Here is an 18,886-nt window from a genome sequence, read left to right on the forward strand (position 1 = left end):
AAGGAAAACAGTAGGAAACGTGAAATAGACTGGATTTTTTAAAAAAAAATCTTTGTAAGAGAATGCATAGTAGCCTGTGACAAGAATTTTTTTCCTTTAAAACAACCAGAAACTATGCAAATACATTGAGCAAATGAATCTCAATGGGTGAAAAGTACTTAATAATCCTCACAGCATTTCTAATAGAATTTACCTGGCCCCCAACTAATTATAACAACTCTTGGAAATCCTAGAAGACAGTGAATAAAACCCTACAACACCTTCCTTCATTCTCAAACGCTGCATGACAGATATGTTGCCTACAAAATGAGTTCTACTCGTTTTTTGCTTTCACGCAGTTTCCCAGGTTCTTGCCTAATAGTTGTGTTAAGAATTTAAATGGCTTACTAGAAGTTGTATATTGTTAATTCCACTTTTGCTGCCTCTTTCTAAAATTATTAAAATTAAATAGGTATTAAGAGATTGAAACTGATGCCAAGGGATTCTATTATAAGAAGTTATTTTAGGTGTTTGTGGGAAACAAACAAACAAACAAAAATTCCTCCTGATGACATCACTGTTCTAAGATGGAACGTCTAATATTTTAGGAATCTCTTGGGAGTTCTGTTCCCTATTCTGTCATCGATTTGCTTTCTGACCTTGGGAAAGTTTAAGTATAAAAAGACAAGTGCAAAGGAAAATTATGAAAACAAGACTTTGAGATCAAATGAAGAACAAAGATGGAGTAGGTAGAATGACTATGTAGCTACAGTCTTAGTAACTGAGCATAGTGACCTAGTAGCAATTTGGCTTGAAAGAAATTTCAAATTACTTGGCTGTGTTTTGAGATAGTTTCTCATATAGTATTATAGAAAAGTCTGTGTATAGACAGGAATTACAACAAAAATCTAGTAATACTTGTTCATCATTTTTTGCTCTACATTTGCAGCTGAACAAACTATAGCTGTTATAGAGGAGAAAAGGAGCCAATTTGATATTCTAATGCAATGAAGTCTTAGATATATTGAAATAAATGTCTCAAAATCAGAGTGCCTTACTTTATTGCCATTGCATACATGCAAATCTGCAGCCAAGTTATGCACGTACACCAGCTCAGTTCACTTGTAGGATCTAGTGAAATAAATATCCCTGTTGAACAGAAATCATTTTTAAAAGGCCAGTAGTCAGAAATAATTTTTAAAACCTATTGGAAACAAAGAATAAGAAACAGTTCTACAGAGTGGAGTAATGATGGAAAAAAATCTCATAAATTGGTAACAGTATGATCTTATCTAAATGTAATCTTCTTAGGCCTCCTGGGCATTACAATTCTTAGTCTAATGCTATTTGCATTTTTAGGGCAGAAATATTTATTACAGTCCCCAGAGGGAAGATAAAGTATGTGATGATACTGAAAAGAGGAAGCTAGTAGAATTAATCTTGTGAAAATATAAGACATTCCAAACCCACTTTACAAAACATGCTAAAATTCCATTTTTAGAAGTAAATCCTCAAGTATTCTTGATTAAAAAAAAAAAACTTTAGGTAACATGTAAAGGGTAAGAAATGGTAGTGTTAAAAAATAACTTTATAAAAAGAAAGGTCATGACTCTCATATAAAACGAACATGAGTCAAAGATGTATTTGACTCATTAATGAATGACAGGCCAGTAAGACATTACAAACAGTTCAAAGGAAAACTCAAAGAATCATACATATATAGGCAAATAAAGAATGCTGAAATAGGCCAGGCACAGTGTCTCATGCCTGTAATCCCAGCACTCTGAGAGACCGAGGTGTGCGGATCACCTGAGGTCAGGAGTTCGAGACCAGCCTGGCAGCATGGCGAAACCCCATCTCTATTAAAAATACAAAAACTAGCCAGGTGTGGTGGCACCTGTAATCCCAGTTACAGGAGGAGGCTGAGGCAGGAGAATCACTTGAACCTGGGAGGCGGAGGTTGCAGTGAACCAAGATAGCGCCACTGCACTCCAGCTTGGGCAACAGAGTAAGACTGTCTCAAAAAAAAAAAAAAATGCTGAAATGTATTTACAAATGGATGCAAAACAAGTCAATATGAAGGGCAATGATCAATTGCATTCTACTGGACACAACTGATTTGCATTTCTATGGACAAAAATTGTTTGCATTATTAATCATTTCCTACAACTTACAGAGTTGTAAAATAGCTGAATGATGATAAAAGGCCAAGAAAACCTATCAAGGGTGTGTTGCAGTAGCACACTTGGTAATCTCTTGGTGGGTGGGGGGCACGGGGAGTGGATTTCAGAGTCTTTCACTATTTTTCCCCGACAGTAATTTTGGTAGTGAGGTTTCCCAAAAGATGCTACATTTGAACCTAAAGTCCACAGTTATAAATAAAAGTAGTCTCTATCCCTGGTCTCACAAAAGAGAGATTTGTTTTGTTCTAGGAAGTCATTATTCTGAAGAGTAAGAGAGATTCCTACCTAAAATTACTCAAAAAGCCCAAATTTAAACTGTACTGCTCGCTTGCAAAAAATACTCTTGAGCCAATTATATAGTTTTAAAACAATGGATTTTTTTTTTTTTTTTTTTTTTTTTGAGACAAAGGCTCGTTCTGTCACCCAGGCTGGAGTGCGGTGGCACGATCTTGGCTCACTGCAACCTCTGCCTTCCAGGTTCAAGCGATTCTCCTGCCTCAGCCTCCCAAGTAACTGGGATTACAGCACACACCACCATGCCCAGCTAATTTTATTATTTTTGGCACAGACAGGGTTTCACTGTGCTGACCAGGCTGGTCTCAAAATCCTGACCTCAAGTTATCTGCCTGCCTTGGCCTCCCAAAGTGCTGGGATTACAGGCATGAGCCACAGCGCCCAGCCTAAAACAATGGAAATATTTTAAAACCTTCTTTCACTTGGCTTTGGAAGTGAGGTTTTTGTTTTGTTTTTTGAGACAAGGTCTGGCTCTATGGCCCAGGCTGGAGTGCAGTGGCACAATCTCGGCTCACTACAACCTCTGCCTCCCAGGCTCAAGGGATCCCCCGCCTCAGCCTCCCAAGTAGCTGGGACTATAGGTATTCAGCAGCACACCCGGGTAATTTTTGTATTTTTTGTAGAGATGAGGTCTCACCATGTTGCCCAGGCTGGTCTCCAATTTGTGAGTGGAAGCCATCCACCCTCCATGGCCTCCCAAAGTCTGAGATTACAGGTGTGAGCCACCACGCCAAGCCTAAGTGAGGTTATGTTATCAACACTATTTTTAAACTCAAACATGTTTTGTGATTTATTTGAAAAGCCCAAGTTATGCTTTTGTCTGCCCTTGAGCCGTTTCTGCCTTCCTTCCTGTAGATGGGTGGGTTTGGGGGTTTGTTTTTGCTTTATTTCATTTTTGTTTAATCATCTAATTTTTACAAAAGTAGCCACGCTATATATAGAAAGATAAACCACAAAGCTTGGCTTTAGATCTTAGTTCTAGCTGTAATACTACAAAAAAAAAAAAAGATCTACTGAATCACAACTTTAAGCAGTCTCAGAATCAGTGCCCACCATATATATATAGATAGATAGATGTATACAGATGTGGCCAATCAATGTACACATATGTGGTCGCATTTGGAAATTTGTGTGTGTGTGCGCGCTTGTGTGCATGCACATACACGCTTGCAGTTCTGAATACTCTTCTACTCCTGATTTCTTATGGTAAGTAGCATGTGCCATGGCACAGATGAACTTGGACTTAGATAAATAATTCAAAGCTTTGGGGCATATAAAATTTGGACATGAAAAAATGGAAATAAGCCAGCAACCTCAATTTAAAAATTTACCTAAATCATTTGGTTATGCACAGTGTACTTATTCTTCATAACTAAATTTAAACTGACTAAAAGTCATCACACTACCTATTACCATTCTTACCAGATCATATCTAATAGGGATGGTAAATAACATAAAGGAGGTGCTATCCACAAAGAGCAAATCTTTAATTAGAGTTTATTTACATTCCTGCTGTCATCTCTGTTTGTAAATTTATCCAGAGGTCCTAATAGGGACTTGTTGAGGCTTGCAGTGGCCTGGAAATTCCCCTAGAAGGCATCAGAATCTCCAGTGTGCAGATAGAAAGGTTTTATATAGAACCAATGAAGATCAAAATATATTCTTTACTCCTATGTGCCCTGAACTTTATGCCAGGTGTGGGAAATTGGGGCCAGTCTCCCTGTATTCACCTATCTTCAGAGCTGCTCGACTTCTTCCAGAGGAATAAACCAATAATCCATTCAAGCACAGAACACCCATGAAATGGCTCACCCTGAGTCCAAACTAGACTCCGTCCTGGAGAGCTCTCACTTACAGGACACGTTTTGGGAGGACACACCAATTTTATTTAAGCGTCATCCTGAAGAGACCTGGCCAAAGTGGACCACTCAAAATCCTTCTGCCGAGGGTCTTACAATAGCATAGTTTAGGGGTTAAGATGAGGATGCTAGAGTGAGACTGCTAGAGTTCAGGTAGCTTTACCACTTACTGGCTTTGTGACCTTGGGCCAATTACTTAAACTCTTTGGGCCTTTGTTTTCTCCTTTGTGAAACTGAGCAATAATAATTACACCTACTGTATGGGATTTTCGTGCTAAGGAATTGAGTTAATATTTACACAGTGCCTAGAACAGTGCCTGGGTATATAGTAAGAGCTACTCAGTGTTAGTTACTATTACTGTTGTTGTTATTATTTATCATCAGGTCCATAACTGACCCACATTCCTTGAACTTTACAGTAGATCTCCCAGACATGACCACTACGCATGAGGACATATTTATCAACATGCCTTGCCCAGTTATAAGCCTGTATACCCCTTATAGGAAACAATCTGGACAAAGCTAAATGTGACAAATGAAATTATCTCATTCCCACTTCAAATGCATAATTATCACCCTCCCTTCTTGGCAGTTTTAAAAATGAGACTAAGCTCAATAACTTAAGTTCTCAAGGCTTCATAATATATATATATATTCCCTGAATGAAAAAAAATGCACATCTATTGGAAACCCATTGTATGTCAGTTACTGGGGATTCAAAGACATTTAAGCCACTGTTTCTTCTGCAAGGTCTTACAATGTAGTAGAGAGAGGCGGATAATGTAAGATTCCCATGCCGTACGCTAAATGCCGTTTTCTTAGGGAATTTGCATTGGCTCCATTCATGGTTTTTTCAGGTCTGTCCATCAGAGCAAGGTCTTGGCAAATTAGTGAAGTAGGCACAGTTTGTTTTTGGCTCCTCTCTCCCCTTCAGACATTCCCTTTCCCTCCTCCAGAAAGTCCCAGTTCTAGGATTGAAAACATGATTATAATCCCTGCCGAAATGTTTTTGCTAATAATATAAGGATTTGCCCCTCCTGAGGGTAAGTGCATTTTTGTAAGGAGGTCTTAAACCTAAAACATCATTCTAGAGCTAAAGGAATGAATTTCTACAGAAAGAATTTCAGGTTACAGCTTAGCTGGGGGAAATGAAGCCTTAAGTACTGGCTAATTTTTATTCTTTAATCATAATTATTTTTACCCTATGCCTATCTTTATTTTATTGCCCATGCTTTTTTATGAGTGGGTTTCCTCTAGTGTTCAAGTATAGACCAAAGAATAAGCAGTAAAGCTTTTCATTTCTGCTTGCATTTTTACGATTTATATTATTGGGCAAGAGTTTGAAACACTCAGCCTTCAACCTATTTTGCCCCATTCTGACAGTAGGTTTCAGGCCTCCTTTTCACCAAACTCAATTATTATGCTTGATATTCACCATAGAACTTCTACTTCTTCTGTTAAATTAAAACATGCAAACCTTTAATGGGAAAGGGCATATTTTATTCGTTAATGAAAAAACATGTTTTTATCACAATGCTTTCTATTCAAAGGTTGTGTTGTAGCATTTGTTGTGCATGTTTTTGTCCTGAATCAGAGCAGCAGGTTCTAACAGGCTAGCCCATTATTAGAATGTATTTCTTCTCATGAATAACAAGTGCATTATTTTAGAAGTTTAATCCTTTTCTCTAAAAGGGGCATACTATCTCTTTAGAAATTAACCAGTTTTTGCCTTCACATTTGGTCTTCAATTGCTGTATAGACTTGTTTCACTCTCTAAATTATATGTCATAGCTATAGAGGTCCATGAATTGCTGCAGCTGCCATTAAGGAGGCATTTTTCTCTAGTCCATAGAATAAGCACTGTTTGTATCCTCTTTTCACAAACATTTTTTAAAGTTCCCATGATGGTCTAAGAGAATATTCATTTTCAATTGGAATTAAAAGTTGCATGGTAATGAATTGAAATAAAATCATGTATATAAATAATGGCACAGTATCACAAGGAAATTACTCAACGGATGAAATTCAAAGATTTCTGTGTACTTTGCTATAAAACAAATCTTTTTTTCATTAACTTTCATTATATTTTTAGTAGGACATGATCAACAAGAGACTCAAACAATAGTTGTTACTCTCTTTCTTGGAAAGCAACTGGGAAGCAAATTTTATCAGACATTCCTAGAATAATTTAGTTAATGTAAGTCCTTCAAAGCATTAGCCAGGTGGATTTTCTGCTTTTGTAATTCCATTACGGTCAGTGTCTGTGGTAAACATCACTGGATGATAAAGTACATCTTTATTTGAGAGGAGGAACTAGAATAACATTTCGTCCAAGAGTACTGTAGTTACAAGCAATAGGAAACATGCAGTAGAGAGAGAATAAAGCTGAATGAGAGAAATAAAAAAGGATCATATTTATTTTCATTTAAGTATAGTCAATATAGATGAATGAAAGTCTGTCTTCAGAGACTATTAATGTTTATTTACTTTTCCATTTGTGTCACATTGGGTAGTTCCTGCAGGAAAAAGGAAATACTCTCCTAGCTCATCCTCGTTTGATTTTCAGATGATTCCAGGAATGTTCTGCATTGGTGAAGTGGCAACAGGACCCAGCTATATGTCATTTAAGTCTAATCTGGGGGCTCAAAAAGGATTTTGGGTAGTTTCTGCCACCAAATAGTGTTTACAATACAGAGAAACAGGCCTTGAAATCATAGAACCTTAAGACTAGAAGCAACCTAAAAGTTGTTTAAGTCAATCTTCCATTCAGTGTTTAAATATTCTACAACAATCTTGGTAAGCATCCATCCCATATGCTTGATGCTGTCAATGACCAGCTTCCTACAACCTCCTGGCTGGTCAGTTTCAAACTCAACCACATGATTGCTGACTACTGAAAGCCTTCTGCTGCAAAAGGAAGCTCAATGAAAAAGCAGCTTTTCTAGGCAAGTCCCGTGTATCTTCCAGTTATGGATCTAAAAGATAATAATTTTCCCATTTCACCTCCCCCCCACCTAAATTCTTATGTCTCTTGCCTCAAATATGAGGAAATAATATTTTCTCTTCCATGCCTATTTGGCTTTAATATATGATATTATCACCAAAGTGAATAGCTCCTAATGAGCATGCTGTTCCAGTAATTCCTTGACTTACTGGTTCAATGTGTGTATGAGTCCCTTCCTGTAAGATAAATGTGCTAAAAATGACTGGCAAGTGTATCAATATTAGTAGCAAATAAACTCAATTAAATATGAGTGTGAAAACTTTTGACATTGGCAGAGAAGCGTATTCTTAGCATAACAGGGAAGTTTATGGAAATCATAGAATATCCAAAATTCTATTCACCTCCTGGGTCATTAGGAGTTGTAGCTTTGCTGTTAAGGTAAATTACTCATTTTTTAACTAGATAACTAGACACCGCTTTTCTTCAACTAAACCTTAAATATCCTGCTCCTTATCTGGTTCATGTTTGTATACCACACAAGAACTATGTTTAACCTATTACTAAAGTTTCCTTTTTCTGGGTTTTTTTTTTCTTTTTTTTTTTTAATGAAGACCTAGTTTTACTTGCACATTTTTCACGAGCATCAAATAGTGGATGATCTTTCAAGCTTGAACAGCAACAGTTGTATCGCTGAGGAAGGATTTCTTGTTTCAAATTGTCTAGGTAATGATTTACAGCTATTTTTGGTAATTCTCAAAATGACAGCTCCTTGAATTTTTCTGCATGCAGAAAAATTTGCTGGCTAGCATCTTTCAGACCCTGGGAGGTTCATCCCAATCCTTGGCATGTGGGATCAAGGTAACGCTCTGAAATCCTCACTGCAGAGGGAATTGACCTATCCAACATTATCTTGTGATACATGTGAATGTTTGATGGGGTAACTCTAAATGTCTGCGGGCTCCTGAGGCCTGGGATTTGTGGCAGGATAAAGCCATGTGTTGGGTGATATTACGTATAAACCTTTGGCCTTCCAAGACCAAACCTGACAAATTGAACCTATGACGATGGTTGAGCTCCTTTGAAGAGGACTCACATACGTTGCACCATCTATCTTCATACAGTATTCAATAAACGGTTGCTAAAAAATGGAAAAGAGAGCCAGGCATAGGGGCTCATGCCTGTAATCCCAACCCTTTAGGAGGCTGAGGTGGGAGGATCACTTGAGCCCAGGAGTTGGAGACCTGCCTGGGCAATGTAGTGAAACCTCATCTTTACAAAAAATACAAAAATTAGTCGGGCATGGTGACATATGCCTGTTGTCCAAGCTATTCAGGAGACTCAGATGGGAGGATCACTTCAGCCAAGGAATTCAAGGTGTCAGTGACCTATGATCACACTATTACACTTCAGCCTGGGCAAGAAAGCAAGACCCTGTCTCTAAAAATAATTAAAGATAAATAAGTAAAATTAAAAAATGGAGAGGATGCAAAAAAACAGTACATAAGATTAACATGCTGATATAACTGGAAAATCAGGAAAAAGAAATTAACAACCTTTTCAAATTCTGAATATTTTCAGAAAATACATGTGGGTACCACTGGTTATTTTAAGGCACGAGCTGGTGGTAAAGCTGGAGAAGAAACCTAAAAAGGAGAAAGGGAAGAAAGAACATAACAGGCAAGATAGGAGAGAGGTAGAAAGAATTTTTTTTTTAAAGAGAAGAAAAGAAAGTGTATTTAATATACCTTTCACATCATTTCCTTACTCAAAAATCTTCAGTGGATCTGCATTGCTTACGGGATAAATTTCAGTCTCTTTAAGCTAATGTTTAGTGTGTTCCGTGATCTGGATTGAACCTACCTCTTGAACACATACCTCTGGTTTATTTATTGACTGTCCCTGACTATTCCTTTAGGGTTTTTATATTCTTGCCTTTTCTCCCTAAGGAAAATCTCATGTACACATCAGGACACAGACTCAGGGACTACACTTAGAAGTTTTATATAGACAGCACTAATTGACCTTGTTTTCTATCATATTTACTTTACACCCCTTAACATTTTCCCTAATGCCCTCAGATAGAACTCCCTTAACAGCAGGAACTCTGACTCTAATTCTATCAGATTATTTATGTGGTATTTATGTATGTTTTGCTTTTGTGTGTGGGTTTTGTTTTTGTTTTTGTTTTTGTTTTGATGTGTAGGATTTAGACAATTACAAAACTGTTTTTCCTACTAGTCTCCATTGTGCTACTTCTGCCTGCTACATAAGGATGCCTTCATCTTACTAAGTTCTTCAGCCTTGGAAGATTTTTCCAACACAGTCATTTTTTTCAAAGACTCCCTTTTCTTTGAACCCAGCATTTAGTACTACAAGTAAAACAAAGAATCATCAACTTTTCCTGAGAGTCTCTACAGAAATTTGCCACATAGAAGTTATTTGATTGGCAAGAGTTTATATTTTTTTCATGATGAGACAGAACACTGATTTTAAAAAGGTTCAATAAAAGTAATATGACTGAGGCACCTCTACTTCATATACTTTATTATAAAAAATGGATAGGAAAAAATTAGATACCCAGGAGCTAGGATGAAAAAAAAATCTCACTTTTTTTAGAGCAGCAGAAGTTGAATTCCTGCAGCTCTCAAAATTTAAGTGCAGATTTGTCTTTAGAGCTTGCCTGGATGTGTGAATGGAGATTTGTAGTGAACCCTTATAACTCCATGGAATTTCAATATATAAACATTTCATATCACAGCCATGAAGAGAAGCCCAAGAAGGTAGACTATTATAACTCAATTTATACTTGGGCATTCCAAGACCAAAACCAGTGAATGAATCTATAGTATTAGTTGCATTTCTATAAAGAAAATTAACACAAATTTTTGCAACATCATCTTTTTTCAAAGAGCCAATTTACCCTTTTAAAAAAATCTATATACTCACTAAGCCCTGAGAATTAAAAGAAATTTTATAATTTTCATGAAGCATGAGAACTTTACATGACAATACACTGAAATGAAATTTAGCAAGATGGCCGCCAACACATTGCTTATGAAATTTTCCAGCTAATTCTTAGGCGTCATGTTCACTCACACGCAGCCTTCAGTCCAATAAGCCCTGTGTATAATTCCTGAACTTGGACATTATGTGAGCATAAGGCCCATAGCAGTCATATAGCACACTTGGATAATTGTACAGGCCATTTGCAGAGTGCCTCCACCAGTGGTAGGGAAGTGTTAAAAGAAAGATGGTCCTGCATGAGATGACACAAGTTACTTGATTGTTATCTTAGGTCAAGCAGTAGTACATCATTGTATGGGTGTGGCTGTTTTCAGGTTTGTTGAACTTTACCTTAGGGACTCATATTCGTTTGACCATGCTGAGTACATGTCATTTTTAGTAATTCATTTTTTGTCACAATTGAAATATTTTAGATGCATTGAAATAAACTTTGCTAATAGATTCTCCTTATACCTTGGTTCATTTTGTTTCCTTTTCCTGAAAAGTTTCTTCCCTTCTGTCTGTTAAAAATGCCACCCATGTGCCAAGGGCCAGCTCCAATCTCCACCTTTCTCTTATGCCCTCCACAGCTGTCAACCTATGGTGATTTCTGCATCTTTTGAATGCCAGCATTATTTTGCTGCTTAAGTATTTATTGTCTTGTTTATGTGTTATTTTTTTCTATGTAACTCTTTTTTCTCCAGATATTATACATTTCATCTTTCTTAAAGACAGAAGAGTTTTCTAATGCTTTGTGTACCAAACATGGCCTAGCATAGTGACTCTCCCTTGTAGTTACCCATTAAATATCTGTTGACTAGTTGACATAATTTGTTACCTTTATGTTACCTTTAACACATTTCTCAAGGAAAAAATATAAAACCTCACAGATCCACACTTATGGACTCCGTTCTGAGCTACTTTGCAAACCTTTCCTTTGTATAGTCATGACATCATGTAAATAAATAATCTTGGTACTGGAATGCATCTTGGTATTGAAATTCATTGCAAGTCTTAGTTATTAGGAGATAGTTCAGATGATTCCAAATATTAATTTTTAGAAGTTATCAGTGAAATAACACAAAAAAATATTAAAATTCCCATGTTTCTAAGAATTCCACTGAAGTAATTCTCTCTGGAAGAAATACTATTTTAATAAACCCTATACTACTGTGAACTATGGGGAAGAAAAATGCCCCGTATATTAGGACAAAATGTATTCAAAGCCCTAACAATATACATATTTTGACCTTTCAATATCACTTCTAGAAAATACATTCAAAGAAAATAATTAAAGATGCACACAAATACTTAGCTACAATGATATTCATTATAGCATTGAATATAATATATACATATATTTAAAAACCTAAATTACAATAAAATAGGTGGTCAGATAAATTAATTATACATCATACAGGGGCACCAGTAGAGTGTGTATTCTATGAGAATATTTAACAAAATGAAAAGATATTCACAATATATTATGTGAAAAATGTTGTAAATATAATTTTTTTTGAGTACTGGAAATATATGCTCCAAATGTGGATATTAATGTCATTTTTGCAATGAGATTATGGATTTCTAAACTTTCTAAAATGAAGGTATGTTACTTTTGCATAAAGAATTTTTAAAAAGTAAAGATATTAAAAACTTAGCCGGTACTTTAGAATTCAAGTGCTTGCTCAGCCAGTAAGTACATTAGAATTGCTCTCTAGGGTCATATACCCTTCGGCCAAGAAACTATATTACTTAATCTTTTGAATTTTTCAAGAGATTATAAGACAAACTAAAGAAAGCATCTCTCCTCTTGATTGTTAACTTCTTCAGAAAAGTGAATGAACATCTTATGACTAAAGCCATTCCATGACATGTGATTGTGGGAACATGTTCTTCTTTGGTGACATTTGTGCTCATAGCTCTCACTTGATGCTGCTTTTAGGTCCATGGGAAGTGTATGTGTAAGCACAACACAGCAGGCAGCCACTGCCAGCACTGTGCTCCGTTATACAACGACCGGCCATGGGAGGCAGCTGATGGCAAAACGGGGGCTCCCAATGAGTGCAGAAGTAAGTAACAAGCCCACGATATTCAAAAGCTTTCTTTGTAAAGTCAGTTTATCTGTGGAGTCCTTGTTGTCTCTAGAAACACAACACAAAGTGGTGGGTGACAAACACTAGACCCTACACAAACATAGCCATATCACTGTCCACTGAGGCTTCAGCCACTGAAAACAGTTACTGTTCGTTACTTTGCTAATGTGACTGTTTCGCCAAGAATATGTTCCCTATTTTCTTGGATACTTTGTGGGAGCTAAGAACCCTTTAATAATTTGATATAATAAAAATAGGAGGATGGCTCACACCTGTAATTTCAGCACTTTGGGAGGCCAAGGTGGGTGGATCACTTGAGACCAGGAGTTCAAGACCAGTCTGGCCAACATGGTGAAAGCCTGTCTCTACTAAAAATACAAAAAAAAAAAAAAAAAAGAAAAAGAAAAAATTAGCCAGGCATGGTGGCGTGCACCTGTAATCCCAGCTACGTGGGAGGCTGAGGCACAAGAATCACTTGAAACCGGGAGGTGGAGGTTGCAGTGAGCCGAGATCACACCACTGAACTCCAGCCTGGGTGACAGAGGGAGACTCTGTCTCTAAATAAATAAATAAATAAATACATGAGTAGACACAAGAACATCTGATTCTATTGTACTCTCATTGCTGAGATGGTGAATTATAAACATGAAAATAGCTATTTTGAATTCAGTTCTCAAAACTACCCAGTAAAGCAGGTGGTGTTAATCCCATTATAGAGATCAGCTAACTGAGGCTCCGCAAGATTAAGTGATTTGCCAAAGTTAGTAAATGATAGTGGGCACTTGATCCCAAGTCTCAAGACTCCAAATTAGGTACTTTTTCACATAATACCACATTGCCTTTTTTTTCACTTTATGAAGCTTGAAATGAAAGATTAGATTTGAAAATAAGCCAGTAAGTTAAGAATGAGATTTCCCTACAAGGACTAACTAGCTTGAGGTTGGAGGCTGGAGATTAAATAGGAAGGTAAAAATATGGGAACATGAGCCATTTTTTTCTTTGCAATTTAAAATGTTCAGAGAAATGTGCATGCCCATCACAATGTTAACACTCACAAACCTCTCTTTTACAAGGATTTAAAAGCAGTTTCCGTGGGTAACATTGTGAGAAGTCTCTTCCCATACATAATTCGGAGTCATAACTGATTTGTTTTTGTTTCTAGGAAATGTAAAGGATTTCCTGTAAGAATAAATCTTAAATTATCTTGTAATATACTTTAAAAAGATATGAATCTGGTCAGAATTTCATAACACATCAAGGAAACAATGAAAAACAATAGCACAAACATTTTCAAATACATTTGACCTCCAAAAATCGGGATTCTTATTCTAAATCACCAATGAAGAGAATCTAAAGAATTTATCCTGAATTCCTAGAGTGCCTTTCTGACTCTTTCCACATAAATCAGCTGCCTATCTAAATACATATAGAACACAGAGACATGTCACTTGATGCTATTGACTTTAATCTTAGAAATGCCTTTGAGGAATTGTTATATAATAAATACTGCAGGCCTCTTCTGTAAGAAAATTGAGGCTTCAATAGGAGTCCACCTTCTACTCACCAGCTCAACAGCTGAATAGTACTTCATGAAATCAAACTACTTGCCAAGTTCCTAAGCTCTGTCCACCAGAAGCTCATGACTAATGACCCTTCCAGGCTCATTAGTAAGCATGAATTCATGCCTGCATCTGCAATATGAATGCTCATTTCCACTTAAGGCCTGACAATCTCAGCTTTTCTTAGCAAGGACAGGAGACCCACAGGATGACCCTTGAGAAGTAATAGGAATGGGAATCATGAAGTGTTACCAAAAGAGAGGGTAAAAACTGATGGTCACTCCTATAATCTTTCCACAATGAATGTCAACCCCCGTTGGTAAGTTCATCATCATATCTCTGCCCAACTAGACAAATCTACACTTTGTTGATTTTCATGCATCTCCTGAAACTTTTTTTAATTAATAGCCTATAATGAAAAACTGGAAGGCTACACAAGACACTCTTTAAAAAAAAGTAGTAACCTATTGAAGTCAGGGAAAATAGGGTAAATGGGGATGCAGAGGCTAGATTTCTCAATGGATACCTTTCTATATTCCTTTGATTTTTATATTATTAACTACTCAAAAACTAAAACTGAACATTAACAATCAGTTTATCCTATTTTTATTTATTTTTATTTATTTATTTTGAGACAGAGTCTCCCTCTTTCACCCAGGCTGGAATAAAATGGCGTGATCTCGGCTCACTGCAACCTCCACCTCTCAGGTTCAAGCAATTCTCCTGCCTCAGCCTCCCAAGTAGCTGGGACTACAGGCGTGTGCCGCCACACCTGGATAATTTTTTTGTATTTAGTAGAGATGGAGTTTCACCATGTTAGCCAGGCTGGTCTCAAACTCCTGGCCTCAGGTGATCCACCCGCCTTGGCCTCCCACAAGTGCTGGGATTACAGGCGTGAGCCACCACGCCTGGCCAACTCATCCTATTTTTAACTACCTGAATATGAGATAAGCCATCACTTTATTTTTACTTATTAGTGTTTCTCTCCACGCTTCTTATTTCCAGCCTGCAAGTGTAATGGGCATGCGGATACCTGTCACTTCGACGTTAATGTGTGGGAGGCATCAGGGAATCGTAGCGGTGGCGTCTGTAATGACTGTCAGCACAACACAGAAGGACAGCATTGCCAGAGGTGCAAGCCAGGCTTCTATCGTGACCTGCGGAGACCCTTCTCAGCTCCAGATGCTTGCAAACGTAAGTAACCTGTGATTTCCAGAAAATAGGCTGATTTGTACAAGAGTTGAATCTCTTTATCCTTCATTCTGCTAACCCAAGAGAAGGAGGTCATTGAAGTTCTCAGATAATAGACTCACAGATATCAGTTAATTTCTTCATTAATAAGAGGCAAGAATTTTCAACCTGTTGGGTGAAAACAGTACAATATTCATAAAAATAATTTCCTTTCTCACTCTCCATAAAGTAAAATTATTTCCTGTAGTACCACATTTTGGAAAACAAGATGAGTAATAAAAGAGAAAAAAGAGTGATGAAGAGGGAGAGCTATTTAAGATCTTAAGACTTTACTTGTGAGGAGAAGGTAGACAATAAATAGACTCAAGCTGATGAAATAAAGGGTGGTTACTGCACTTGGGTTATTATTTTACCTTAACAGTGAACTTAAACATAAAAAAAGACTAGTTTTGGTTTCCTTATAAATCCATTTTGATTGACACTGCTCTAATGTATCCTCTGTATCATAACTAATTTAGGAAATCATAATAATTTTATGCTCTCCCCAAAATACTAAACTCTTATAGCATGGGTTCTGCTTTTTTGTTGACATAACTCTGAGAGGAGGTTTATCTGGAGGCCAGGCACGGTGCCTTATGCCTGTAATCCCAGCACTTTTGGAGGCCAAGGCAGGCGGATCGCTTGAGCTTATAAGTTCGAGACCAGCCTGGGCAACATGGTGAAACTCCGTCCCAGAAAAACTACAAAAATTAGCCAGGCATGGTGCTGTACGCCTGTAGTTTCAGCTATTTGGGAGGCTGCGGTGGGAGGATGACTTGAATACAGGAGGTGGAGGTTGCAGTGAGGTGAGATGGTGCCACTGCACTCCAGCCTGAGCAATAGAGCCAAACCTTTCTAAAAAATTAAAAATTAAAAAAAAAAAAAAAAACAGAGAAAGAGAGAAAAGGAAAGGAAAGGAAAGAAAAAGAGGTTTATTTGGAGAAAGAATAGAATTTGAAAAGATCTACCCAATTCATAGGACACTATCTGAAATATGTGAATATAAAGGGTGAATGCAGGGCTTATGTAAATGTCAAATGTGGATGAATAGCTCATCTAACCACATCAGTATTTACCCTCTATCAGCTCAGAAATCATCAGATAACAGAAGCTACTCAAGGCTATTAATGGAGATTGATGATCATGCCCTTCCTTTCCCTAGCAAGGACTCCATGTTCTAGCTCAAAAACAGTGACAGGAAGAAAGCACTACAATGGGAAATAAGCATTTAAAACCTTGGGGTTATTTGTGAGTTTTTTAAAGGAAAAACTACATTGCTCTTTAAAAATATTTTTTAACATCAGGGAGAAGATATCAACGTGCAATTTGAATGGGCTTGCTTGTTAAAAGTTTTTTCTCTTAAATAGTGGCAGATAAAATATAGTACTGCTCACTTTCCACACCAAGCACCAAATGTGGATTTGTGACATAATATTTCTTCCAGCATCCTGTTTTACTCCTGCTCCTTGTTTGTACTGAGACTTTGTAATATTTAATAGGTTTCAAACAGATGTAGATTCAATGCCTTCACTGCCAATTGCCAGCTGTGTGACTTTATGCCAGCTGTTGAAGCTCTTTGGACTTCAGTTTCTTCATATGTAAAATTCCTGCCTGTAGTGTAACAAGAACTATATAAGACAAAGTGTTTATATAAGATAAAAGGGTTACCACATTGCCTGTCATAGAGTAAGCCCTCAAGAAATGAAAACTAGGCCAGGTGGGGTGGCTCACATCTGTAATCCCAGCACTCTGGGAGGCTGAGGTGGGAGGATCACTTGAGCCGAGGAGTTTGAGACAGCCTGGGCAACAGAAGAAGATCCTGTCTCTATTTTTAATATTATATTTTAAAATAACAATAAAGAGGCTGGACGCAGTGGCTTACGCCTGTAATCCCAGCACTTTGGGAGGCCAAGACGGGTGTATCACGAGGTCAGGAGATCAAGACCACCCTGGCTAACATGGTGAAACCCCGTCTCTACTAAAAATACAAAAAATTAGCCAGGCGTCGTGGCAGGCGCCTTCTAGTAGTCCCAGCTACTCGGGAGGCTAAGTCAGGAGAATGGCGTGAACCCGGGAGGTGGAGCTTGCAGTGAGCTGAGATTGCGCCACTGCACTCCAGCCTGGGTGACAGAGCGAGACTCCGTCTCAACAACAAAAAATAAATAAATAACATAGCAATAAATAAATAAAAATGAAAACTAGTATTACAATAACTGTCATGTCCTATAAGCCAGAAGGTGGAAAATAATACTATAGAGTATCTACTCTTTATTGATCAAAAATACCTTATGTTAAAGATAATTACCTCCTTAAAATCTGCAGCTCCTTGGGGCCTAAAATATAGGATCCTAATCTCTATGTACTAACAAAATGGTCTGCTTATAATATTGCTTCAACCTAGAACATATTTAGTCCTGACACCATTTTGTACAGAATATGTTTAAATGAATAGATATATGTGTGTATCCCATAGCCTCAGACCACTAGTAGAAATGTCTAAAAATGAGAATGTATGAACTACTAAGCAGATTATCGGGGGAACCCCACCTCTGATATTCACGTGGGTTCTTTTTTATTTCCCTAAGCGTCTCAGCTGGTCTGAGAAATAAAGGGAAAGAGTACAAGAGAGAGAAATTTTAAAGCTTGGTGTCAGGGGGAGACATCACATGTCGGCAGGTTCCGTGATGTTCCCTGGGCCATAAAACCAGCAAGTTTTTATTAGTGATTTTCAAAAGGGGAGGGACTGCACGAATAGGGTGTGGGTCACAGAGATCACATACTTCACAAGGTAATAAAATATCACGAAGCAAATGGAGGCAGGGCGAGATCACAGGACCACAGGATGGGACAAAATTAAAATTGTTAATGAAGTTTCGGGCACACATGGTCATTGATAACATCTTATCAGGAGACAGGGTTTGAGAGCAGACAACCTGTCTGACCAAAGTTTATTAGGCGGGAATTTCCTCATCCTAATAAGCCTGGGAGCACTACAGGAGACCGGGGCTTATTTCATCCCGCTTCGACTGTAAAAGATGCCTGCCCCCAGGGGGCTGTGTATAGACCTACCCTCAGGGCGCATTCTCTTTCTCAGGGTTGTTCCTTGCTGAGAAAAAGAATTCAGCAATATTTCTCCTATTTGCCTTTGAAATAAGAGAAATATGGCTCTGTTCATCCAGCTCACCAGCAGTCAGAGTCCAAAGTCTTATCTCCCTTGTTCCCTGAAGATTGCTGTTATCCTGTTCTTTTTTCAAGGTGCCCAGATTTCACATTGTTCAAACACACATGCTCTACAACAATTTGTGCAGTTAACACAATCATCACAGGGTCCTGAGGCAACATACATCCTCCTCAGCTTACGAAGATGACAGGATTAAGAGATTAAAGACAGGCATAGGAAATCACAAGGGTATTGATTGGGGAAGTGACAAGTGTCCATGAAATCTTCACAATTTATGCTCAGAGATTTCAGTAAAGACAGGCGTAAGAAATTATAAAAGTATTAATTTGGGGAATTAATAAATGTCCATGAAATCTTCACAATTTATGTTCTTCTGCCGCGGCTTCAGCTGGTCCCTCCGTTCAGGGTCTCTGACTTCCCGCAACACAGATAAAAGAGGAAAGAAAAATAATTTGTCATTAACTTGGATAAGTTAACTGTCTTGTAGGGCAACAGGTAACAGTTTCAAAAAGATACTGTTATATAGCATTTCCTTGAAACAGTACACTGTATAGTATACCT

General features: G+C 37.6%; 1 protein-coding gene across 4 annotated transcripts in view; it reads left to right on the forward strand.

The window, feature by feature from the left end:
• The window catches only part of NTN4 (netrin 4), a 127,115-nt gene that overhangs the window by 55,543 nt on the left and 52,686 nt on the right, over nucleotides 1-18,886 (forward strand). For all 4 annotated transcript variants that reach the window (XM_033220991.1, XM_033220989.1, XM_033220992.1 and 1 more), the window contains 2 exons: nucleotides 12,205-12,331; nucleotides 14,920-15,108. In XM_033220991.1, the coding sequence (XP_033076882.1) occupies nucleotides 12,205-12,331; nucleotides 14,920-15,108 (316 nt within the window). The remainder of the gene's footprint in view (nucleotides 1-12,204; nucleotides 12,332-14,919; nucleotides 15,109-18,886) is intronic.

This window comes from Trachypithecus francoisi, unplaced genomic scaffold, assembly GCF_009764315.1.
Source record: "Trachypithecus francoisi isolate TF-2019V2 unplaced genomic scaffold, Tfra_2.0 Lachesis_group11, whole genome shotgun sequence".
In the NCBI taxonomy this organism is placed as follows: Eukaryota; Metazoa; Chordata; class Mammalia; order Primates; family Cercopithecidae; genus Trachypithecus; species Trachypithecus francoisi.